The 25,523-nt window shown below is 43.5% G+C and overlaps 1 protein-coding gene across 7 annotated transcripts in view; it reads left to right on the top strand.

Moving 5' to 3' along the window:
* Positions 1 to 25,523, top strand: part of SFMBT2 (Scm like with four mbt domains 2) — a 173,586-nt gene that overhangs the window by 61,032 nt on the left and 87,031 nt on the right. For 5 of the 7 annotated variants that reach the window (XM_043882854.1, XM_043882852.1, XM_043882851.1 and 2 more), the window contains exons 5-7: positions 13,559 to 13,647; positions 15,306 to 15,552; positions 23,896 to 23,993. In XM_043882854.1, the coding sequence (XP_043738789.1) occupies positions 13,559 to 13,647; positions 15,306 to 15,552; positions 23,896 to 23,993 (434 nt within the window). Of the gene's footprint in view, positions 1 to 4,630; positions 4,940 to 13,558; positions 13,648 to 15,305; positions 15,553 to 23,895; positions 23,994 to 25,523 lie in introns of those variants that run through there. The other 2 variants (XM_043882856.1, XM_043882858.1) reach the window with 2 other exon arrangements.

Raw genomic sequence — 25,523 nt, 5'->3', positions numbered from 1 at the left:
TTTTTTTGAAATTTCCTGTTCAGTTATTGAGGATCATGAGAGAGAGAGAGAGAGAGAGGTACATACACTAAAATACACCTCCTTCTATATTGTTGGTGCCCACCTACCAAATTTAGTTTTCGTTTGAGGCACGGTGACTGCCCCATTGTTCTTCACTGGGAGGAAACATCGTGTAGTAATTTGGGTTCTTTCTGAACAGTCTGTCTTTAATAACAAACTGGTTTATGGTTTTAAATCATGATTCCCATACTTTGGGATGTTCTTTTTAATCAGTCACTCTTATTCTCCTTTCTTAGAACAACAGGAATCAAACTAATTGCCTAGGTATCTCTGTTTTTGGAATAGGCATTGAATTCTGTTTATGCTATTCAGGAACTTCTGGGGAACACTAAGGGTCGAGGTTCAATGTTACGGTCAGTTGGGGCTGATTTAACAAAGTACCATAGACTGGGTGGCTTATAAGTAGCATATTTATTTCTTGCGGTTCTGGAGACTTTGAGATTAGGGGGCCAGTGTGGTTGGGTTCTGGGCTGCAGACTATCTGCTTCTCACATGGAGGATGGGGCTCAGGAGCTCTCTTGGGTCTCTTACAAGGGCCCTGATCTCATTCGTGGAGGCACCATCCTTTTGACCTCATCACCTCCTAAAGGCCTCACCTTCTAACACCATCACCTTGGGGGTTTGGATTTCAACATAAGTATTTTTTGGGAGGCTGAACCAAAGCATTCAAAATGTAACACTAAGTGAAGAGTGTTTCAAAAAGGAGAGTGTGATCTTACTTATCCAATGCTCTTGATGATGTCAAGTGCATAAATGATTGGGAATTGGCCATTGGGTTCAGCAATATGGAAGACATTGGTATTTATTTTTTTTTAATTTTGGGCAAATGCTTTGCGCAGCATGAAGAAGAACCTGGTCAGGTTCTTCCCTGACTAGGGATTGAACCCACACCCCTGCATTGGAAGCTCAGAGTGCAACCACTGGATTACCAGAGAAGTTCCAATCTTAACCTCCTATCTATTAATACTTAATCTTTTCCACTCTTGTTTCGTGCCCTGCAAGTCTGGCCCTACCTGCTTCCTGGCACTTGCTTCCAAATAGTTCTGTTCTGTGTGCCCATGCTAGGTCAATTCAGTCATGTCTGACTCTTTGCGACCCTGTAGACTGTAGCCTGCCAGGCTCCTCTGTCCGTGGGATTTCCGAGGCAAGAATACTGGAGTGGCTGCCATGCCCTCCTCCTGAGAATCTTCCCTACTCAGGGATCAAAGCTTCATCTCTTATGTCTCCTGCATTGGCAAACTGGTTCTTTACCACTAGCGCCACCTGGGAAGCCCAGTTGTGTACCGGCATCAGACAGTTGTCTTCTGTTGCAACCTTTGCCCTTGGACTTCACAGAAGAAAAGTTGATATCTGAACCTTGCTACATAGAGTTTTTCAGAGCAGAAAGATTTTAAGGGAAGAAATGTGTGAAAGAGTGAGATTATATGTTGAGATTGTTCTCCAGTTTGCAGACCCGTAATTTAGATACCATTCCATCTCTGTAATTTTGAGTTGTCAGTGACTCTCTTCATTTCACACAAGATGTGTTTTTTTAAAAAAGTTAAACTTCAGTAATAGATTTTGCTACATGATGAGAAAATTTATAGGTCAGTAATAATGTCAGATATGCAGATGACACCCCCCTTATGGCAGAAAGTGAAGAAGAGCTAAAGAGCCTCTTGATGAAAGTGAAAGAGGAGAGTGAAAAAGTTGGCTTAAAGCTCAACATTCAGAAAACTAAGATCATGGCATCCGGTCCCATCACTTCATGGCAAATAGGTAGGGAAACAGCGGAAATAGGGGCTGACTTTATTTTTTGGGGCTCCAAAATCACTGCAGATGGTGATTGCAGCCATGAAATTAAAAGACGCTTACTCCTTGGAAGGAAAGTTATGACCAACCTAGATAGCATATTAAAAAGCAGAGACATTACTTTGCCAACAAAGGTCTGTCTAGTCAAGGCTATGGTTTTTCAAGTAGTAGTATATGGATGTGAGAGTTGGACTATAAAGAAAGCTGAGCGCTGAAAAATTGATGCTTTTGAACGGTGGTGTTGGAGAAGACTCTTGAGAGTCCCTCGAACTGCAAGGAGATCCAACCAGTCCATCCTAAAGGAGATCAGTCCTGGGTGTTCATTGGAAGGACAGATGTTGAAGCTGAAACTCCAATACTTTGGCCACCTCATGCGAAGAGCTGACTCATAGGAAAAGACCCTGATGCTGGGAAGGATTGGGGGCAGGAGGAGAAGGGGACGACAGAGGATGAGATGGCTGGATGGCATCACTGACTCAATGGACATGAGTCTGGGTAAACTCCGGGAGTTGGTGATGGACAGGGAGGCGTGGCGTGCTGTGGTTCATGGGGTTGCAAAGAGTCGGACACGACTGAGTGACTGAACTGAACTGAACTGAATAATGTCCTCATAGAATGTAGGGATGGAAAGGACTTAAACTACAATAGCTAGATAATAAATCTATTTTCAAGAATGTGTTTTCCAGGGTCTCCATTTTGCCGACAAGTTCTGTTTTCTTGGAGAAGGAAGTGGCAACCCACTCCAGTATTCTTGCCTGGAAAAATCCCATGGATGGAGGAGCCTGGAGGGCTACAGTCCATGGGGTCGCAAAAAGTTGGACATGTCTGAGAGACTAACACTTCTGTTTTCTAGTACTTGAGAGAATCTCAGTGTTTTTATAGGATGCATTGGGAGAAGAAAGTTCGTATTTTATTCGTCTTCTCACACATGGCAGGTTTAGAGAGTTGAACCAGCTCTGGGGCCATGTTTTATATTCAGGCATGACTCTCAGGTCACTGAGTTTGTCCATTACTTGTAGAATGTCTGCAGGCCCTTGGCACTCACGGTTGGACCTGACTCATTATGTATGAATCACACTCTTCTCTTGAAGAACATGTTCTGAATCTTCTTGAACTTGACTTTAATAAGGGGAATTTCATTGCATATCATAAATATGTCAGATCTCACATTGAATGCTTACATTGCATTCATTGCATCTCTTTTCTTGTGTTTTGCTCATCTTAGGTGGAAACACACCTTCAGTGAGATGTATTTAAAGATGATACCTTTTTTAATGATTATAATTAGCATGTCATCAAATTCGACTCTCTTAAGAAGGCAGTACTCAGTTAAGACTTTTTGCAAAGTATTACTCTTAAAAAAATCTCGTTCTAAGGGAAATAATATTTCATGAGGTGTCATTGCTGGCAGTTTTCCAATTATTTATTTAAAATCCGTTTACCTAGTGATACAAATCTTTTAAAGAATACGAGAAGTAGTTTTGAGAAGTCTGATCAGGATCTAAAGGTTTCTTAAGTAGTTGTGTTTCACGTTCTTAATTTCTGAAATAACGTGTGTTTCACATTTGTTTTATATTCTTAGTTATATCATAGATGTGTTTGGAGGAGTTACTGTTCTAAAAATGGAACTTTTACGCATAGGATGTGAGTTAGTGGAAATCTGTCTGTTATAAATACACTCTGAATAATTTTGCCACCAACTGTGATAAAGGTCTGCTTAGTCTATTTGAATCTTTTTTTTTGTTGTTGAATGTGGATGAAAATAACAAGTTCATTGGAGTTTTGGAAGCACTGAGTTGCTATATGAGAAAGTACTTGGTACATAAGGAACACTTACTAGGTGTCTTTGTAATCAGAACCGTAGTGTCTCAAACCTATTGGGCTGGAGAAAGGTGATATTAGCTACTTCACTTTGGAAAGCTGTGTGGGGTTCTTTGTGCTGGGCAGCAGGATCAACAAAGATGATAAGAAAGAGCCTCAAGGAAACTCAGTCTAGTGACTTACATCATAGCCACATTTTAACATAGTATTGTCTCTGTTATTTTTTTCAATTTAATTTTTACTTCATATTGGAGTATAGTTGATTTACAATGTTGTGTTAGTTTCAGATGTACAGCAATTGATTGAGTTATTTTTAGGTTCTTTTCCCACATAAGTCATTACAGAATATTGAGTAGAGTTCCCTGTGCTATACAGAAGATTGTTGCTTATCTTTTTTCTATATAGCAAATACAGTGTGTATGTTAACCCCAAACTCCTAATTTACCCTCCCCCATTTCCTCTTTGGTAACCGTAAGTTTGATTTTGAAGTCTGTCATTGTTCTTAATCTTGCTGGGGTCACAGAGTCCTTTGAGAATCTGATGAACTCAACGAAAGTTCTTGGAAGAGGCCTTCAACACATACACACCTGCACACACACATGCACAATTTTGTATTCAATTTTATGAGCTTTCAATTTTGTGAAATTCACTTACGATTTCACCATACTCGATTTCATGAATGCCACGAAGGCAGTCACACAATGCATGTTAAGAATCTTTGCTTTGGAGATATAATAATTGGTCAGTCTTAGACTTTAGTGATTACTGGGTCTGGGAGGAGAGACTTGACCTGGCTGCCGGGCTTTTGGTTGAGTGACAGTCCCAGCAGTCCAAACAAATACGCTGACCCAAAAGGTGGAAAAGCCAGCACTAGCTGGACCAGAGTCATGCATGGCGGGTGGGTTTGCATCTCTGGCAGGGCTTTCAGGGCTGCTCCAAAAAGGTGAATGCAGACATCGTGGTCTTGCTTTGGAGCAAGACTCTGAGTAGAAGCTCAAAGCACAGAGCATGTTAAGCGTTTGGTTCCTGTAAAACCTCCTGCTGGATGTCACTGAGAGGCTGGGTCTCTCCAGGTAGCCTGGAGTCCTGATTCTATTCTTTTCTTTTTAAAAATACTTATTTTTAAGGTGTTAGTGGCAACATGTGGGATCTTTAGTTGCTGCACGTGAACTCTCAGTTTCCACATGTGGAATCTGCTTTTCTGACCAGGGATTGAACCTGGGCCCCCTGCATTGGCAGCATGGAGTCTTAGCCACTGGACTACCAGGTAAGTCCCATAATTATTTTATGAAGCAAAACTCATGCACTTCCTTGTGGTTGAAGACAAATCATGGATTATTGTGAGCAAGGCCTCTGGATGTAGGGTGTGTGACCAACCACAGACCTCCCTGTTAACCTCGTTTAGGATGGATTCAGCTGCCGGCCAAAGGGAGCATGTTGTGTATTGGGAATATCAGTGTGTACAGCCCAGAGAGTAGATTACAGCTGTGTGTGGGGGGTGGGGTGCAGCATGTGGAGAAACTTGTTGCAAATACCACCCTCCTATATCTGTGCACCGGAGTCTCACGCTCTCCTTAGCTGGCTGTTGTAGTCATCAAGCACTGTGCATGCGTGCTAAGTCACTTCGGTTCAGTCATGTCCAACTCTTTGTGACTAAATTGACCATAGCCCTCCAGGCCCCTCTGTCCTGGGATTCTCCAGGCAAGAATACTGGAGTGGGTTCCATGCACACCTCCAGGGGATCTTCCCAGCCCAGCGATCAAACCCACATCTCTTACATGTCATGCGTTGGCTGGCAGGTTCTTTACCACTCAAGTCACCTGGGAAGCCCCATCAAGCACACAGGAAGACTCAAATAATTATAACTGATTTAAAATTTGATTCAGTGTTCTGTGTCTGCAGTCAGCAATTATGTGATCTTTGATGATGGTTTAGTTTCAGTTTTGAAATGTAAAAAGGTAGCTTCCAAATGAAACTCTGATTCGTTTTGAAAATTGGATTTTTCCTCATCACAGTGCATCAGATGGGGTGTGGTCATGTTACCACCACTCCTCTTGGTCCATAAGACCCTGTCCCTTCCCCGCCTCCCTCCTCCCACTTCAAATCCCCTGCCTCCCTTTCTCCCCTATTTCTGTTATTTAGTAACACTTAGCCTCTGCCAAGAAATTCCTGTGAGTGATCTCACTCACCATTCACAAGACCTTCCCACTTTGCTTTCCTTCAGTATTGTATTGGCTGTTTGGGTTTTTGCCTCTCTCTGTGTAAACTTTAGAGTCACCTTTTCAGTATCCACAAAATAGTTTGCTGAGGTTTTGATGTGGATTGCATTGAATCTGTCAGATTGGGCAAACTGACATCTTGATAAAATTGAGTGTTCCTATCCATGAACAAGAATATTTGTGTGTTCATTTAGTTCTCCTTTGATTTCTTCATAATTCCTACTTGCTCAGGGGAGCCTTCAAGTGATCAGATGAGGCCCACCACATAAAGGAGGGCAATCTGCTTTACTCAGAAAGTAGCTAAAGTGAAAGTGTTAGTCACTCAGTTGTGTCCAACTCCTTTGGAATCCCATGGACTGTAGCCCACCGGGCTCCTCTGTCCATGGGATTCTCCAGGCAAGAACACTGTAGTCAGTAGCCATTCAATTCTCCAGGGGATCTTCCTGACCCAGGGATTGAACCCAGGTATCTTGCATTGCAGGTGGATTCTTCATCTGAGCCACCAGGGAATCCATCTTACTCAGAAGTCCACCAGTATATGTGTAAATCTTATCCAAAGATATCTTCTTGGAGACAGGATAGTGTTGGACCAAATATCTGGGCACCATGGTCCAGCTAGGTGGACACGTAAAGTTAACCATTACACAGTAATGTAAAAATTGTTGAAAATTAGACTGACTCATGTGCTCAGATATATATGAAGGGCAGGTGAATATAAGTTTTTTACAAGCTTATTTCTTTTTAAAATGTACTCTCATGGGGAGCCCTGAGGAAAATTTAGAGACTATTTAGCTAAGAAAGTAACTATAGAAAGAAACAAGTGGTGTGAGGGAGACAGAGAGAATATGAGAGTAAAATCTTTAATAAACAAAGTGTCTTATTCCATTGAACTTAGAGGCCTGGACCCTTGTGGATATATCAGTACAGTCTTGACACATTCTCTGCAGTGATAGCCAATAAAAGAACTGCAAGACATTTTTCCTAGCAGAGAGAAAAAAAATCCCTGTCTCTTTGGAAGGGTATTCTTTAAAAGCAAGAAAACGTTTAAAGCAAGAGCAGAAATGTCTATAAAGTGGGATATGACAGCTAGAGAAGAAGAAAATGTACAATGCTGAGTGAAATTCCATATTTTATTGGATAAAAATCTCTAGTGAACAATGATAAGGTTTTAAATTTCTTCTAATAGTTTTAGAGGCTGTTTATCTTCTAGGCTCTTAAAGATATGATGCTGAGTAATATGAGTTATACCTTGCGAATGTTATAAATAGTTCTTATCTTTATGGCTTTTGTTGTGTAAATTATGGCTGTTTCTAGGGCTCAGAGGTCCTAGGGCACTTCAGAGAAAGCAGCTGGTCCCTTGGGGATTAAGCTATGAATATACAGTATCTTGAGTTTCTTTAATCTCTGGGTGATGCCCTTGTCTAAAAATGAACAGTATCAGTGTTGCCTAATGGTGTAGTAGCGTGTACTCACCCAAAAGGAGAACTTGAGAAATATTAAACTTCTGTGTTCTCATAAGGTGTTTAATGCCCACTCGATTAAATGAATGATCTCTGGCTTTCTGGGCTTCCCTGGTGGCTCAGATGGTAAAGAATCTGCCTACTGTGCAGGAGACCTGGGTTTGAGCCCTGGGTTGGGAAGATCCCCTGGAGAAGGGAATGGCAACCCACTCCAGTGTTCTTGCCTGGAAAATTCCATGCAGAGGAGCTTGGTGGCCTACAGTCTATGGGGTCGAAAAGAGTTGGATACGACTGAGCAACTGACACTTTGCCGCTTTCTGGGTGATGTGTGCTGAAACTAAAATCTTACTTGATAACTTACATCATGTGTAAGCAATTACAAGCCAGGCAAACACAAGAAGAAGCAAAATGCAGTGTCAGTTCTTTTGTGAATGTCGGACATGACTTAACGACTGAACAGCCACAACAATGATGTGTACTGTGGCGCTAAATCATATTTTTTATTGAAAGGTCTGTGTAACATCCATGGTAACAGGGGTTCCTTATCTGAATTCAGCAAGTTCTCTTGCATCCCAAGATGAGTTAAAAAACAGAAACAATTTGGACTTACCTGATAGTCCAGTGATTAAAACTCTGCTTCCAACATAGGGCGGCGTGGTGTTTGATCCCTGGTCAGGGAACTAAGATCTGATATGCTGTGCAGCGTGGCACAAAGGAAAAAAAGGACTCAGTTTATAAAACCATTAATCTGTCAGTCCTTCCCTCCGGTGACACATTTTATTAAACTACCTGTTACGTGCAGTTGTTACAGGGATACAGTGATAAATGCGGAGATGTGATGGTTCCCAGGCTCATGGAGTCATCAGATGGGGACTGTCATTGCACAAATGAGTAAGAATATGTAATTATAAGTTATATTAGGTCTCGGAAGGGAGAGGATGTGGGATCCCAGGAGAGGACAGCTGTTTATCTTGGAAGTTAGGGAAGATGGGGGAGGATGCGAGATGAAGAGGGGCTGTTTGGGGAAAGTGTTTCTATGAGGAAGGAAGAGGATGTGCAGAGCCATAATGCAGCCCTTTGGAAGAGAAATGGGAAGAGAAAGCCAACACAGAGAGAAAAGGGGAGCAGGGCGGGGTGGCCCCAGGGAGGTGGGAGATGGGGAGTGACGCGGGGGAGCATCTCCATCTCGCAAAGCGGCTGCTATGTGCGCTCTGCAGCCACGTCAGAAGACAGTTCAGTTTAGTGGAACCTGCACTCCCCTACCACCCAGCAGTTACCCTCTTGGGTGTTTTATTGTGATTATTCAAGTATATTTATGCAATGGAAAGAGTTCTGAAAGTTTGAATTGAAACTTTTCCTCCGTTCTGTATATTTAAAGTTCTAAGGCATATGTGTGTGTGTGTGTGACTTTTATGACATTCTTTACAAGCTATATCTTCATCTAAGCTGTTTTTAGACAGAAATACTGTTATCTATGCATTTGAGCCCTAGCGGTATGTAGTGTGGTCCATGGCACATAGAAGGAACGTATTAACCCTGTTGAATCATTTTATGATCTGTTCTTTTGATTGTAGGAACAATTTAATTTGGACCCTCTGTGAAATATTAATACAGATTTCTTTCCTTTAAAAATCTCCAAGGGAGAGAACTCTATAGTCTTTTATTCTTAATAGTATGTGTAGGTGCTTCCATTTATAATTCAAGATTCTCCATTGCCTCATTTCTTTAATAAACTAAACTTTGTGCTAAAGGGGCTTCCCAGGTGGCACTAGAGGTAATGAATCTGCCTGCTAATGTGGTAGACATGGATTCAATCCCAGGCTTGGGAAGATCACCTTGAAAAGGAAATGGCAACCCACTCTAGTATTCTTGCCTAGAGAATCCCATGAAAAGAGGAGCCTGGTGAACTATAGTCCCTGGGGTCACAGAAGAGTCAGACACGACTTATCAACTCACCACCAGCAGCAGTTTGTATATATGGCAGTACTTCTTGTCGTTCTTGTTCAGTCACTCAGTCGTGTCTGACTCTTTGTGACCCCGTGGACTGCAGCACACCAGGCTTCCCTGTCCTCCACCATCTCCCAGAGAGCTTTCTCAAACTCATATCCATTGAGTCGGTGATGCCATCTGAGCATCTCGTTCTCTCTCGTCCCCTTCTCCTCCTGCCTTCTATCTTTCCCAGCATCAGGGTCTTTTCCAGTGAGTTGGCTCTGCTCATCAGGTGGCCAGTGCTGGAGCTTCAGCTTCAGCATCAGTCCTTCCAATGAATATTCAGGGTTGATTTCCTTCAGGATTGACTGGTTTGATTTCCTTGCATTCCAAGGGACCCTCAAGAGTCTTTTCCAGCACCACAGTTAAAAAGCATCAACTCTTCAGCGCTCAGCCTTCTTTACCGTCCAGCTGTCACATCTGTTCACGACTGGTCACAGAGAGTCGGACACGACTGACTGGCTAACACTTTGACTTTCTGTTGCTTCTGGTCTTCTCAGCGGCCTTAGGCATGCGGGAGAGCTGTCTTAGTCTACTCAGGCTGCTATACCCAAAATACCGCAGACCGGATGGAAGTTTATTTATCACAGTTCTAGAGGCTGGATCCGCGCCTAAGATCAAGGTACAGCCAGACCCTGTGTCTGGTGAGGACCACCCTCCAGATTCACAGACATGTCACCTTATCCTCACAAGTGTGAGGAGGAAGAGGTGAGGAAGCCCCCTGGAGTCTCTTTTATGAGTTTACTAATCCCATTTGTAAAGGCTCTAATCTCATGACCTCATTAATTCTAAAGTCCCCAAGGTCCCACCTCCTAAATGCAACAGCACACGGGACATGAGGATTCAACAAGTGAATTTTGGGGTCTTCCCTGATGGTCCAGTGGTTAAGACTTCTCTTCCAATGCAGGGGTGTGCGGGTTTGATACCTGGTCAGGGAACTAAGATCCCACATGCCATGGGATGTGGCCAAAAAAAAAAAAAATGCAAAAAAGAATGATACATGTTTTAAAAAAATGAATTTTGGGGGCAACACAAACATTCAGTCCATAGCAAGGGCTGATTTAGAAATGAGTATAGCATTTAAAAATGATGGCTACCCTTGCTAGTGATGGAAAAGAACCCTCAAATATATGCATCTCCTCAAATATATGCATCTCCTTATAAGTATGTATGTAGAAGATGGTATTTTATTTGAGGAAAATACCCTAAAGGTAAAAGGTGATGAAGCGGTGGGTTGCTCTGTGGTAGCTCTGTGTCCAGGGCTAGGACATTGTCTAACCCATAGCTGGACTTTTCCAGCTTTGCCGGAATCCCTTGACTTTTGCCTGACTCCCTTGGATTTTGACCTTTCTCTTGATCTTATCATTATTAATGGGCAACAGTTGGTGCTATTGATTGAGTTGCAGGTTAGTAATTGAAATAGTAGGTTGCTGCAGGTGGTGCAGTCCCTGGTCCCTGTTCTGTTGGCAGTTCTGCCAAAGCATGTTGAAAGTTTCAATCTGGCATTTGTGGGACTCGGTAATAAATATTAGGTGAGACTGTGTAATAATTTAATATACACTTGTAACAGAACTAGAGAGGCTGTTAATTGCATAAATGTGCCAGATACAGTTCTATTTTACCAGCGGGTATATCTTCTTTAATCCTTATAGCATCACACAAGCAACATGTTGTAGCATCAGAGGAGAGAATACAAGAGAAATTGGGTGGATTACAGTCGTGTAGCCAGTGATGGTAGAGCCCAGCTCAGAGCCCAGGTCTTCCCCACACCATGAACTTTCCCACCACTCATATGCCTCGTTTTCTTTGGTAATAACTCTGTTCCTTTAGGTTTCAGCTAAATAGTTGCATCTTGCTTTGAAAGAACCTAGTGTGGAGTGGCAGTTGCTCGGCCATGTCCAGCTCTTTGCAACCCCATGGACTGTAGCCTGCCAGGCTTCTCTGTCCGTGGGATTTTCCAGGCAAAAATACTGGATTCGGTTGCCATTCCCTTCTCCAGGGTGTCTTCCCAACCTCGGGATAGAACCCAGATCTGCATTGCAGGCAGATTGTTTACCATATGAGCCACCAGGGAAGCCCTGAAAGAACCTATATGTGCTGAGTTGCTTCAGTTGTGTCTGACTCTCTGCGACCCCATGGACTGCAGCCCGCCAGGCTCCCCTGTCCATGGGATTCTCCAGGCAAGAATACTGGAGTGGGTTGCCATTTCCTCCTCCAGGGGATCTTCCTGACCCAGGGATCGAACCTATGTCCCTTAGGTCTCCTGCATTGCAGGCAGGTTCTTGTCCCCAAAGAACTGGATATGACCTAGAGACTTAACACACACAACAGAGGCCAAGTATTGAATGTAGTATCCTGAGCAGTGCTCCTGGGTCCACTGGAGATGTGAAGGTCAGACTCTCAGTGGGTGGGTGGGACCTGGGCCAGTGTCCTGCTCTGCTATGGCTGAGTTATGAGTCCCGTGATGCACTGAGAAGGCTTGGGGTCTCTCTGGGGTGTGGATTTGACTTTAGCCTTGGGATGTCTGTAGACTGACAGTTGTGCCAAGAGGTTATATTTTTCTCAAGTCTTTGGTTCCAAGAGCTTGTAGAATGCTGGCTTCCAAAGGGTGGTGTTTCTCTTTTTGGAAAAGTGAAAGTGTTTGTTGTTCAGTTGTGTCCAACTGTTTGTGACCCCATGGACTCTAGCTGGCCAGACTTCTCTGTCCATGGGATTTTCCAGGCAAGAATACTGAAGTGGGTTGCCATGCTGTCCTCCAGGGGATCTTCCTGACCCGGGGATCAAACCTGGGTCTCCTGCATTGCAGACAGATTCTTGACCATCTGGGCTACCCCGGAAGCCCATCTTTTTGGAAAGGTGTCTTAAATGCAGTGCTCCCTTGTGCTGTTTGGGGCCCTATCACATTTGCACTAAAAGAACAGCAGCCTCTACTTTGACTTCTCTGCCATTGGCTTCCTTTGTTTCCCTTCAAGCCTTTATGCTGCTTTCAGATTCATTTTATGCAGAGGTTTCCTGGTTTAAAAACATTTTTATTGGCATGTAGTTGATGCTGAAGCTGAAGCTCCAATACTTTGGTCACTTGATGTGAAGAACTGACTCAATGGAAAAGACCCTGATGCTGGAGAAGATTGAAGGCAGAAGGAGAAGGGGGCAGCCGAGGATGAGATGGTTGGATGGCATCACCGACTCAGTGGGCATGAGTTTGAGAAACTGGGAGATTGTGAAGGTCAGGGAAGAAGCCTGGCATGCTTCAGTCCATGAGGTCATGAAGAGTTGGGCATGACTTAGCCACTGAACAACAAAATAGTTGATTTACAATGGCGTGCTAGTTTCAGATGTACAGCAGAGTTATTCAGTTATGTGTATACATATATCCATTCTCTTTCAGATTCTTTTCTCATATGGGTTATTACAGAATATTGAGTAGAGTTCCCTGTGCTATATAGTAGGTCCTTGTTGGTTTATATATATTAACGGTAGTGTGTGTGTGTTTCATCTCAAAGTCTAATTTATACCCCCTGCCACATATCCCCTCTAGTAACTCAGTTTTGGACATTGGTGAGCATGTTCCCATTTTGTAAATAAGTTCATTTAAATGATTTTTAAAACTTAGATTCCACATAGAGATTTCCTGTTTATTAAACGTGCGTGCTGGCTTTTGGGGCTGTCTGCAGTTTTGTTCCTGCCACTTAGCATTGTATTCTGTGCTCCAGCCAGACCGTGTGTTGCTGAGGGACATTCTTTCTCCATCTCCTCCCTCCCTTCATTGCTGTCATTAGCAGATGCTGTTCCTCTCAGCCTGAAAATCCCTCCTTTCTCTTCTCTGTGTGAGTAATAACATCTTTATTATAATTCAGAGCCTGGCTTTATTTTCCACCTGGAAAGCGTTTTCCGATTCTTCCGTTCCCTCTTTCTTCTTGGAGCCTCCTAAATTCTGTGCTTTGAAATATCTCCTTGGTTCTTTACAGAACTTTCTAAACAGACAATCAGACCTCAGGGTCTCATGTTCTTTCACCTTTCTGATGCCCAGCAAAACCTAGGCACGTGTTCAATGAGACATGACCCGTCGCCGGCAGGTCCGTTGTGCCATTTTAGTTCTTCCTTTAAGCACGGTATCTAAAGTGAAGAAACGTCACGACAGAACTCATACGTACGGAAAGGCTGGGACGCTCCGCTGCTTTGTTAAAGTGTGTGTCTGTTTCTCCTTTGTCTCACCAGCTATCAAAGAGAAGTATACAGACTGGACCGAATTTCTCATTCGGGATTTGACGGGTTCCCGGACGGCCCCTGCCAGCCTTCTGGAAGGTGTATGTATTGTTATCCAGCTATTCTCTGTCATCTGAAGCTGCACAGTTAACACGAGTTCACAGCTAAGAGCACCTTTGCATATATCCTTCTATGGGTGCACAAGTCCACATGGACCTCGGTGTGCAAATAGCGTAACGTCCTGCCTTTTCCTGAATCACTTAGACGACTGATTCTAACGGGACCAAAGTGTCTTCACCTGTGGTCCAGTCCATAAGTGGAAAATTTGCTTTTATGGGAACATATTTTAATATAATAACATGGTAGGATAGTTACCTACTATCCTGTACATTCAAGAGTCTATCTGATGTTAGTGAATGTATATAAAATCCTGTAGAATAACTATTTTGTTGAAGTGACAGCTAAGCATCCGTGTGCTGGGGTGTAGTCTCAAAGTATGTTGGTTGATAAATGATTAGCTGTTTTATTTATGCATAGCCCCAGTTTTTAAACACACGTTGGTAAGTCATATTTGAATTAGTCCCCCTTGTAAAACAAGAGGAGAAATGACTAACCATGTTTATATGTGGTTAAGGTTGTTTTAAGGTACTGAAGAAAAAACAGATTATTTGAAAATAATTTTATTCTGATACATTTTAATATTCATGTACTAGAACAGTATATAAGAGGACTGCACTGTCATAAATAATGATTGAGTTACCAAATCTGTTTTTGAAGAATGCCCCTGAGAAAGGGGAAAGTACAATGAATGACCAAGAACATGATACAGAGTTTGACAGTCTCATTATTCTCTTAACATTAACCATAAATCTCCTGTCTTTCATAAATGGTACTGAAATTTTGGAACACCACAGACTCATACAGGGTTGTCTAGTTGTGTTTTGTGATGATTTTGCCTAATGTAGTTTCGCCTCTTGGTGGCTACTAATTGAATTGTTTGGTTGACAGATCAAAGTGATGATTGCTCACCCTTTCAAAAGGACAGATTGTCTACTTTGTTAATTTTTTAAGCATATTTGCCTACAGGGCTGGCTGAACAAACACCCTTTTCGTATGCAAACATGTGCTAAGAAGGTTGCTTAAAAGGGGCAGACATTATATACATTCTCCAAACCAACTGTGGGGTGAAGTGTACAAATTACCCAGTAGTCTAATTTAGCTGATTATTAGTGTGTATTAGGCATTCATCCAGAATGTCCCCCACACGTATTAACGCTTTATGCACATCATCAGAGGTATGAGAGCAGGGCCATCATAAGACAGACGTCTGCTGAGTCAAGGTAGATATTGATGGCCCCATGTCAGATGTATCCATCTCTTGGAAAAGTAGACGTTTTGTTCCCACTTGTTTTCCAGTTTGAGGCAAATTTGGTGGAACACTTCTTCAAAGTACCCTCATTCCTCACAAATGTAGTTGTATCTGGGAAGGGTGATTTGTTTGGTGAGAACTTAGCACAAACTGTTATTTTCTATTTGCTTGTGGTTTTGTTGTTGGATACCGAGTTGGGAAAGGTGGATGTGGGGCGGGAGGGGCCGGTGGTGGGAAGGGAGGGTGGGGGGTGGAGGGAAACACCAGACTGTTTGCCAATAGCTTGGATGATGGTATGAAAAAAAAAAAATTTATCTTCTGCTGTCATCTGTTTCCATGAGAACCTGAAAATAAAGTTTAAAATAAGGAGTTTTGCTTCTGTTTAAACAGCCTCTGCGAGGGAAAGGCCCTATAGACCTCATTACAGTTGATTCCTTAATAGAGCTGCAGGACTCTGAGAACCCTTTTCAGTACTGGATAGTTAGTGTGCTTGAGAATGCTGGAGGAAGATTACGCCTTCGCTATGTGGGATTGGAGGACACTGAATCCTATGACCAGTGGTTGTTTTACTTGGATTACAGACTTCGACCAGTTGGTTGGTGTCAAGAGAATAAGTACAGAATGGACCCACCTTCAGGTAAGGGCGGGAGCTTCGGCCGCTCTCAAGTATTGTCGGAAGAGATGTGATTATTTTCCTGGGTGTCTCTCTGGAAAATGTGTTAGCTCTGTGGTGTCTTTCCCATTTGTACTTGTGCACAGGAAGTGTTTTAACTTCAAACACTCTCTGTTGTGAATGGAACCCAAGACCTCAATGAGTAGTGTTCTGAAATGAGAAAGCAGAGCGGGAGGCGGTGGAAAAAGCTGATCTGGTTCCTTTGGAATCACTGGTTTGGAAATAAAAGATGCAGTGCCTGGGGACTTGGCGATATTCTCTGTTTTTCTTTAGGAATTTGATAGTCTTGCAAGTAGGTTCTGAAATATTTGCTCTTCTACCCACGGCCATCCATCCATCTCTCCATTCATTCATCCATCCATCTACCCACTCAACCGATCATCCATCCATCCATCCATTCCCCCATCCAACCTTCTATCCATAGATTCATCTACCCACCCATTCATCCATTTATAGATTCAAGTAAAAATGCAGATTCAAATAAAATGCTGATTGTTACAGTATCTGTCCTGACCTGGAAATAGCAAAAAGAAAACCATCATGCTTTTTTCCCCTGGTGCATCATAGATTTTTAAATAGCTTCAAGTACCTTGACAAATGCCTTTCCAGAGATTCAATTGGGTAGAAGACTGCATCATGCTTCCTGACATATCCAACTGGGCAAAAACCTCAGTGTTTACAAAATAACCTTTCTTGAATGTTTTCTACCTGCCAGATGATTTTACATCTGTTAGGTTGTTTATTTTGACTCCAAAAAAGTGCTACATATTTTGTGTGACTATTTCCTCTTACAGCAGAGAAAATTTGAGACTGAGTTTAAGCTACCTGTCTAAGATCGCACAGTTTTTCAGAGGAATGTGCTGAAATTCAGATTCTCAGGTCCCCTTCTTCTTCCACACAATTTTCCCTGCTGCCTCATACTGGGCTTATCAACCTTTTGGTAGATAGCTGTACAAGAAAAGTGTTGGATTCTCGTTGAATTAAAGATGCCAAGGGAGGAATACATCTTCCCAAATTTGTTGATTTTCATTCTGGTCAATTTCACAGATTTATTGGAAGCCAAGAGTTGGCTCTTTCCTTCAGTAAAATTTCCAGAGCCTTTCCCCTCCCATCTTAGTTGCCATAGTTTGTCTTGAGGAGCTGTGAAGCAGAGGAGTCATGTTTCCCTTTTCCGTCAGTCAAGGGCTTTAATTGAAAAATGTCTTGGTTCTCCATGTCGTATGTTTGCATTTGTGTTGGATTTGACAGGCGTATAAACCTGTAATGTGGTATTTTATTAGTATTGTTGTTGTCAACGTTATGAGAAGCAGCCAAGAAATCCACTTATACCCTGAGTAGTTTGGGGATATGATTACAAATGAAAGGCCTGTCGGTTTTATGAGAAGAGGCCTAAGCTCCCAAGGTTTGCCTTGGGATTCATAACCTAACAGGAGAAATTTACTTTGTGCAGAAAGTTGGGTGTATAAATCTTAGTTCAGTATCTAATTGCTGTATAAATTTTGAGAGAAATATATAATTGCCAGTGTGAATTTATAGCAAAGCAAAGGATGACTAATAGCTTAGACTCTGTGTAACGTCCCTCTCTGGTGCTCATGTGCTCGTATTCAATGGCCAGGATGGAAAGTGTCCCTTTAGAAACTAGGGAAATATTTGAATAAAGGAAGAGACCTGTCTCTCTAAGATAATTTGATATCTTCATAAGACAAGAATAGACTGTATTTACTCGTCATAGTAATTTTCTGACCATGAATTGTTCATTTCACTGAAGACCTACAGCCTTTGGGAAAGACATTCCTCATCAAGAACTTACATTTTCAACATTTAAACTGTCAACAGGGAAGGCTGTGGATGGAAAGAAGAAATTAAAAGGTGAAAGATCACCCCAAGTATGATTTTGAGTTCTTCAGATGCAATAGTTACAAGATGAACTCTGACTTCTACCTGATTTAGCAGAACAACACGCGGGAACAGAATCCAGTCGTTTGGGTTTCTGTAAATTAGTTTCAGGACCTGATGTGACTTGTTAAACTAAGGTGGCAGTGCTCTTTCCTTGACTGAAGTCTAGGTGGGAGAAAACTTTCGGACTGGCACAGAAAACACTATTTTTCTTATTCCCAAACACACTTAAGTAGATGAAAGTGTTCATCGTTGACTGGTGATAAGAAGATGAGATGGAAGGGTGGGCAAGCAGGGCAGATAAGAGGCACTTTGGGTATAGAGTCATCCCTTGGTATCCACAGGGGATTGGCCCCCGCATCCCCACGGATGCCAGAATCCAGTGATGCTCAAGTCCCTGATATAAAATAGCGCAGTACAGTTGACCTTCTGCATTTGCAGGTTTGATGCTCTGCGTCCATCGTCTTCCCATCCACAGGTTCCATGTTCCCAGGCTTCTCTATCTGCAGTTTCTACCATCCTCAGGGCCCTTCTGCCAAGGGTGGAATATTTAGGAGCTGCAGGCCTGGAGGGCTGCCTGGACCTTGAGAGTGAGGCTGTGCCAGGCCACCCTATCCTCTCTGCTGTGCTGACAACAACTCCTTTCTTTTCCTGATACTTTCTGTTTCTTAAAGGACACAGTATTTCTCAACTGTTCAGTGCAGATAGAGGTATAGACATAGGTGGTAGATAGTACCTGGCGAGTAGGTCTTCAAACACTGGAGGAGAAGGTGCTCGCTGTTATGCTGTCTGCCAACAAGAAGCCTGCGTCCCATTTCTGGATGGAATCAGAGGATACGGGGTGGTGGATGGGAGATTTGAGAGAGGGTGCAGCCACCACATTGCACCCGCCATCAGGGGTCCGGGTGCTGAGGGGTTAGGAGAGTCCAGCTTCAGCGAAGACCAGACGAGGGAACGGAAGATGGTGAAATGCCAGTAATCATGGGAGGGCAGTGGCTTCCTGCGTCCTTAGTGATGCAGGTGTTACCAGGGTGGGACAGGGAATCCAGAGGTGCCCTTCCTTCGGTGCTGAATGGAAGGCAGAGCATGATTTGACAGACCTGGAGCTCTTTTTCCAGCCGTGCATACCCAACACCTCCCCTCATATGCTTATTTTCTGGCACGTGGCCTCCTTTGTGGTTCCCAAGCTTTCCGTGTGTGTCTCCTCTTTTGGAACACTGCTTTCTCATGCGTTCACTTCATCCAGAACTTGGATGCTGAACTCAAAGTGCATGACCCATTCTCTGCAGTGCCCCCTGCCACCCTGTCCAGCCCATAGTAAGTGCTCAGTAAACATGTGTCCAGTGAGTTGACTGAATAAAAACTCAAATGTGTCTAGACAGAAGGAAGGAACTAGCCAAGTCCACCTTCCAGGAACCAAATCACTGATGGGAGTTTGGAAGCCGGTTTGGAGGGGAGAGCTGCCTGGTGAAGGTACCCCTAGACTTTGCTACTCTCTTTGACCTGAAGCGTTAGTGGAGCTTCTGAGCAAGTAGGGATGCGATCTCTTTAACACCTGGGGCAGCTCCAGGATATGAGGTCTGTGGTATTCAAGATGGGAATTTCTTCCTTTAAAAAGGTCCCCATGTGACTAGAGTTTGAGAAGCCTGACAGAGTGGAAGGAACATGGGCTTGGAGTCAGGGTCCAAGTGGGGCCCTCCTTCCACTTTGTCACTGGCCTCTGGGTGAGTGCCTCGACTTCGAACCTCAGTTTTCACATCTGTAAAATGGGAGTAGCCCCATGTTTGCTTTGCTGCTGTGTTACTCAGTTGATTGGTATTTTCTAAATATTCAAACTGTGATTAGAGTGTTAAGGTTATATTTGATTTTTTAAGAAATTTAAGTAGGCTATTGAGGTCCAGGGGTCATTTAGAGGCCCCACCTGCTTTTAATTTTTAAATTTATTTTAATTGGAATATAACTACTTTACAATATTGTGATGGTTTATGCCATACATCAACATGCATAGGCCACAGGTATACATGTGTCCCCCCATCCTGAAACCCCCTTTCACCTGCCTCCCCACCACCACCTGCTTTTGTTTTTGGAGGTTTAGAAAGCAGATAGAATCTGATGTGTTTTTGCAGGAACTAAAGAGATGAAATTTCTGAGGTTTAAGAAAAATCCTTAAATCCTTACTTCTGTATTCTTTTGTATATCTTTTCCCTTCAAAATCTTTATGTCAACTATTCCCCCCCTACCCTGCCTTCTTTATTTTAGATAGTGCCTGGAGCTAGACGTTTCTGAATCTAATTCAGATGCTTCCTACATGAACTGTTTCTTATTCCAGAAACAATCATTATTTTTTATCTTAGCTTCAGTTGCCTTAACAAAATACCACTGACTGCGGGGTTGAGCCTTGAAAAGCACAAATCCACAGTTCTGGAGGATGGGAGTTCACGGTTAGAGCATCAGCAGTGTTGAGTGCTGATGAGGATTCTCTTCCTGATCTGTAGACGGCCGCCGCCTTGCTGGGTCCTCACCTGGCCTCCCCTTCTTTTTTAATCTTCTGGCCATGCTGCATGACATGTGGGCTCTTATTTCCCCACCAAGGATCAAACCCATATCTCTTGCATTGGAAGTGTGACGCCTTAACCACTGGACTGCCAGAGAAGTCCCCTGGCCTCTTCTCTGTGTGTGCATGGAGATATATATATATATATATATATATATATATATACACATATACATCTCTCTGTATGTTAAGAGAGAGCGAGCATGCACTTGAAAGAGAGCTCTTTGGTGTGTCCTTTTGCCAGGGCACTAATCCCATCACGGGGCCCCACCCTTATGACCCCATCTAAACCTAATCACTTCTCAAAGCTCCATGACATCAAGGGGTTAGGGCTTCAACATACAAAATTTTGGGGGGACAGAAGCATTCAATCCACAGTACTTCCCAGTGTCTATGAAGAACCATAAATGAGACTTTCCTCACTGGTCAGAGCCTGGTGGAGAAGGGAGGAGGGGTATGTGGGGTGCATAAATAAAGAGGATTGTCCCTCCAGGCCTGCGTTTACCTCCGCCTGTGAGATGAGTATTTTGTTTACCTCACTTCCTCCTGCACTTTGCATGAGATGGATGGCCAGTCTGCAGAGGCAGACACCTTGTTTTCACTTAGGTTTCTGGTTCAAGATGAACCAGGACGGGTTTTAATTGCCTCTTAACTTCTCACCAATAGAAATGGACATGATACACTCTATTTAATTACCAACAACACGATCACTTTAAGAACACGTTTTATGTTCTTTTAATGGTGCTGTTTATTGTCCATAAACTTGCTGGCGTAACCAAGCTCCTTTCAGTCTAATGAAACACACACACACAGACTATTGTTCTCTGCTTGTTGAAACTAGGAGGTGTTTAGCTTCTGCAGGTGGCCAAGGGTGCTGACAAAACTGCAGCCGATTTTTCACCTTTTAAGACAGAGTGTGCCCTGCTGTGGGATTAAATTCTGTCTTAGAATTTAATATCCTCAGCATGAAGACAAAGCATCTTGAGACTGCAGAACAGAGATGAAAGTCCAGTGAGATCTCCTAGGTATCGTCCTTCATTCCAGCTGCTGTAACAGATGGGAAAGGGGGGCTTATAAACAAGAGACATTGATTTCTCCCAGCTCTGGAGGTTGGACGTCCAAGATCTGGACACCAGCAAATTCAGTGTCTGATGAGGACCTACTTCCTGGTTCATAGACGGTGTCTTCTCACTGTGTTCTCACCTGGAGGAAGGGGTAGGGATCTCTCTGGGGTCTGTCTTATAAAAGGACACGGATCCCATCCTGGGAGGTCCACTCTCATGATCTCATCACCTCCCAGTGGCCCCACCTCCTAAGGCCTTGAGTATTTCAGTGTGAATTTTAGGGGACGTACATTCAGATCAAAGTTCTAGGCTTTATGACCCTTCTCTCTGGTTTGATGGAACAGCCAGGGCATCAGGTAGATGCAGCCGCCTGGGATGATATGACTGGTCCAGTCCTGCTCTGCCAGCTCTCAGGAGGGGCTGTGAGCGTTTCTCCGGGGCTGCCCATCTCCTTGCTCAGATCTGAGTTTGGATCTGACTGTGTTGGGTTTTCATTGCTCTCGTCCTGAGTAATTTTTAATTTTTTTGTTTAATTATGGTTTCTCTTACCTTTCTCTTTAGAGGTAAAGATTACATTAACTTACATAATAATTTGTAGGACCATAATCCCACTTGTTCAATTTCAGCATATTATTTGGTGATACTCAGCAGCCCTTTTATCTTAGTTTTTTTTTAAATTTTTTGTTGGAGTCTAGTTACTCGGCCTTGGGTAATTTTTAACCACTCTTTTTTTACCCTCCTCTCTGTCTCAGGGGCTCCTCCCGCCCCAAGAGTCCTCAGTTACAGACTGTGGGAGTTCAGGGGCCAGTACTTTCTCTTCTTTTTTCTCTCCCTGTATGTCTGCAGACCTTCCTTTAACCTTGTTTTTAGAAGTCACCCTCCTTTTGTATGATTTGGTTCTCCTTTTATTACAATGTTGAGCTCCCCATCGACCTGCTTCCAGAACCCTAGAAAAATGGGTTTGTTCCTATTCTACTTAGGAAGTCCAGGATCTTGTTTATTGTTCCCTCCTGCCCGATTCTTGGGGCTTCCCTGGTGCCTCAACTAGTAAAGAATTCGCCTGCAATGTGGGAGACGTGGGTTCAATCCCTGGGTTGGGAAGATCCCCTGGAGGAGGGCATGGCGACCCACTCCAGTATTCTTGCCTGGAGAATCCCCACGGACAGAGGAGCCTGGTGAGCTGCAGTCCGCGGGGTCACAAAAGGTTGTACACGACTGAGCGACTGAGCACATTTGGCACATCTGACCCTCTTGAGCTGCTGCGCTTGGCATCCTCTGGGCTGTGCTTCCAGAAATCTGAACCGCCTTCCTCTTTCCCGAGGTTCTGATATAGCGCCCTGAGCTGGAGCACCAGTGCATCCCAGGGGATGCCCCTCACCCTCCCGGGATACCGCATAAGGCTCCGTGAATTGGTCCCTCTTCCTTCTTTGTGGGACCTGGTGATAAGTGATTTCTCCCTCTGGCCCCCTGCCTTCTCAACCTGTCGAGGTTGGAGGGACCATTCTCTGCCGAGGGTGTTTATTAGGGGATTGGCTTACTGTATTCCCCTGAATGTGTCTATCAAAAAGAGCCTCCTTCTACTTTTGCTCTGATACTGAAATGCCAGATCGGGGGAAGGAATTCCGCAGAGGTGTAAGAGCATAAATAGAAGGCTAGAAAGGATTATAGACAGTTTATACAAGTAGAGTCTGTCTTGTCATTAACTATCCTTTATGGGACTTGACATAGCTGACAAGAGAGATGGTGGGCAGGCATGGATAACCTGGCCCCTTCTGGCAGCTCTGCTTGCCCACCATAATTGTTGTTGTCTGCAAAGACTGAATAAACTGCTAAAACACAGGCGCTTCAAGCTCAAGGTGAGTTCAAACGCTATGAGCATCAAAATATATGGCTGCCTGCTAAAAAGCAGACATGCAAGAAATTAAAAATACAGCCCCAAAGGCTTAATGTTGCCTTTTAACTGTGCTTAAATTGATATTCATATCCTAGCTATCTGTCTGAAGTAGCCTGAGTTGATATAGCGAAGGTATAAACATATCTCCTGCAAGTGAGTGCTTCTGCAAATCCTATTTTGATAAGGTCTTAAATCTGTTGAGATCAGATCATAAAATTCCCCTGCAGTTTCAGCAACTGGTAAAAACAGCGCTCAACAATTTTGTTCTTCTAATTTTGTATTCAGACAGTGTAACCTCCCTTCATAAATCCCTTCTCCTCACCGTGGGCGGAAACCTGGGCAACATGTGATGTGTTAGCAACATTTCAAGTGCAAATATTAAACTTGGTTGGTAAATTTTAATCTACCTTTTCATAATTTCCTGACTTATGTGGACTATTTTTAGCATATGGGAGCTTAGAGATTTAGTGAGAAATGGGCTATAATAACCAAAAACGCCAGACAAGAGGGTTTTCTCATTTAGAAACTTATCAGATAATAAGTTCTTCATCATTGGATATGACTTCCCTGGTGATGTGTGGAATTGGGGCTGAGGATGGATGAAGGTGTGATGAATGTGACTTACACCATCAAATTACATACAGAATGCATGCAGGTAGTCCCTGAAGAAGAGCCCTATTAAGTTGATTCTTTATTTCGGATCGCAGAATCCCAGGTTGCTATTTAACTTAAGGAAATCTCTTTAGCAGGTGGCCTTTTATGGCGGGCAGGGTGTGAATGCTTGCGGTCGCTGAGCCTGCCAAGTTATTATGAAACCCTGAGAAGATAAAATTGAGCGAAGAACCACCCGGTAGAACGTTTCAGCCCTTAAACTCTTATGTGATTTGCTGTTGATACAGAAATCTATCCTTTGAAGACGGACTCAGAGTGGAAACGTGCTCTGGAGAAATCTCTTATTGACGCTGCTAAGTTCCCTCTTCCAATGGAAGTGTTTAAGGTAAGATGTTGATTCCTAGCAATTTATCTACTCTTTTCGAGAATAAACCCTGTTAAGAAGTTGCCTGCCTCCCAGTACTTCCCGCTATTTAAAAAGCTACCTTCTTGACTGGTGTTCATTTTAAATGTTTAAAACGCTGTCTGTCCCATTTCGCTCAGTTTTGTAATCTTCCCAAACACCCATGTTCCAAGATAATGCTTAAAACCTTTTTATTAAATAATTAATAAGGATACTATAATCCAAATCTTACTAAAAATTTTTTTCAAGATTTACAGTTTTTTTCCCATCATGTAAGATTATAGAAATCGCATTTTCACCCTCTCACTCCTTACCAAAGAAACCAAAGAAAACCAAAGAAAACAGAGCAATCTAATTTTGTTAATTGTTTGATAAAAAAATGATGTTTCCCATGATGGCTCAGACAACTCCTGTCTCTGGGTAACCAGATCCCTGATTTTGGCGTTAACCATGTCCTTGGCTCTCCGTGTTGTCTTACTACCTACGTGTGTTTTCCTTAACGTTACACGACTTTCTCTTGACCATGGACATGAGGAGCAAGACCAGCCCTGATTGTTGGAGGAGACAGCATTTTCTTGCTCTCTGAAGAGGAGATAGCCGGACATGGCCTGAGTACTAAACGGGCCTCACCTGCCACTGAGTTTTCAGGGAAGTTAGGTAGGCACAGTCCTGAGCTAAGCTTGGGGAGTTAGTGGGGTCATCAGCCAGACTGTATCCTGAGCTCCAGGTGTTGGACGTCCCTTGGTGACACAGGCTGCAGTCCATCGGTTTACAGTCTCTGCTTGTCCGGCTCCGGTTCTCGGAACACACCCAGCACAGCGTGTCTGTGCAATGACGCGAACCTTCCCATCTGCTCTGGGCAGCGGGGCCTCAAGGGGGCCCTGGACCTTCTTTAGAGCGTGGTCAGGAGGAGCCAGGTGTCATTAGGCGTCTGGGGCTGGCTTACCATGGCGTTTCGTCCTCAGGTTACGAAGATGAGAAAACAGCACAGCCTCTAGCACTGGCAGCCTGCTCTGCCCTCATCCTGAGGGGCTGAAAGAGTTGTGATTCTGCCTGTCTCCGTACATCTCCGATAGTTTGGGTCTAGAATTCTAGGTCAGCTGTCTCTTCTGTCGAGAATCCGGAGGTACTCATTTTTGCTTTCCTCCTCTGGCGCCGTATGTTCTCTTTTTCTCCACTGTCCTGAAATGTCACGACGATGGACCTTTGCATGTATCTCTGTTCATCCAGAGTGCAGGGTACGTTGGGTGACCCCAGCTCACGCCTGTTCATTTTGGAGATGTTTCTTCTCAAGTCCTGACTTCGTCTCTCTTATTTCCTTCTCCTGTGACTATGTGGATGTGGGGTCTTGGCCTGGTATTGTGACTTTCTTTCCTTCATTTCAATTTTTCGTCTCCTGCTCCGTCTGCCCGGCAGTCACGTGTGCTGTTGTGTTCTCACGAGCGTGCATTTGGCATTTTTTTCTGTGAATGCTCTATGTTTATGGCCTCCTGTTCTTTCAGCCTGGAAGCG

This window comes from Cervus elaphus, chromosome 23, assembly GCF_910594005.1.
Source record: "Cervus elaphus chromosome 23, mCerEla1.1, whole genome shotgun sequence".
Classification (NCBI taxonomy): Eukaryota; Metazoa; Chordata; class Mammalia; order Artiodactyla; family Cervidae; genus Cervus; species Cervus elaphus.
Note: the sequence above shows the minus strand (reverse complement) of the source record. Positions and strands in the feature narration are given on the sequence as shown.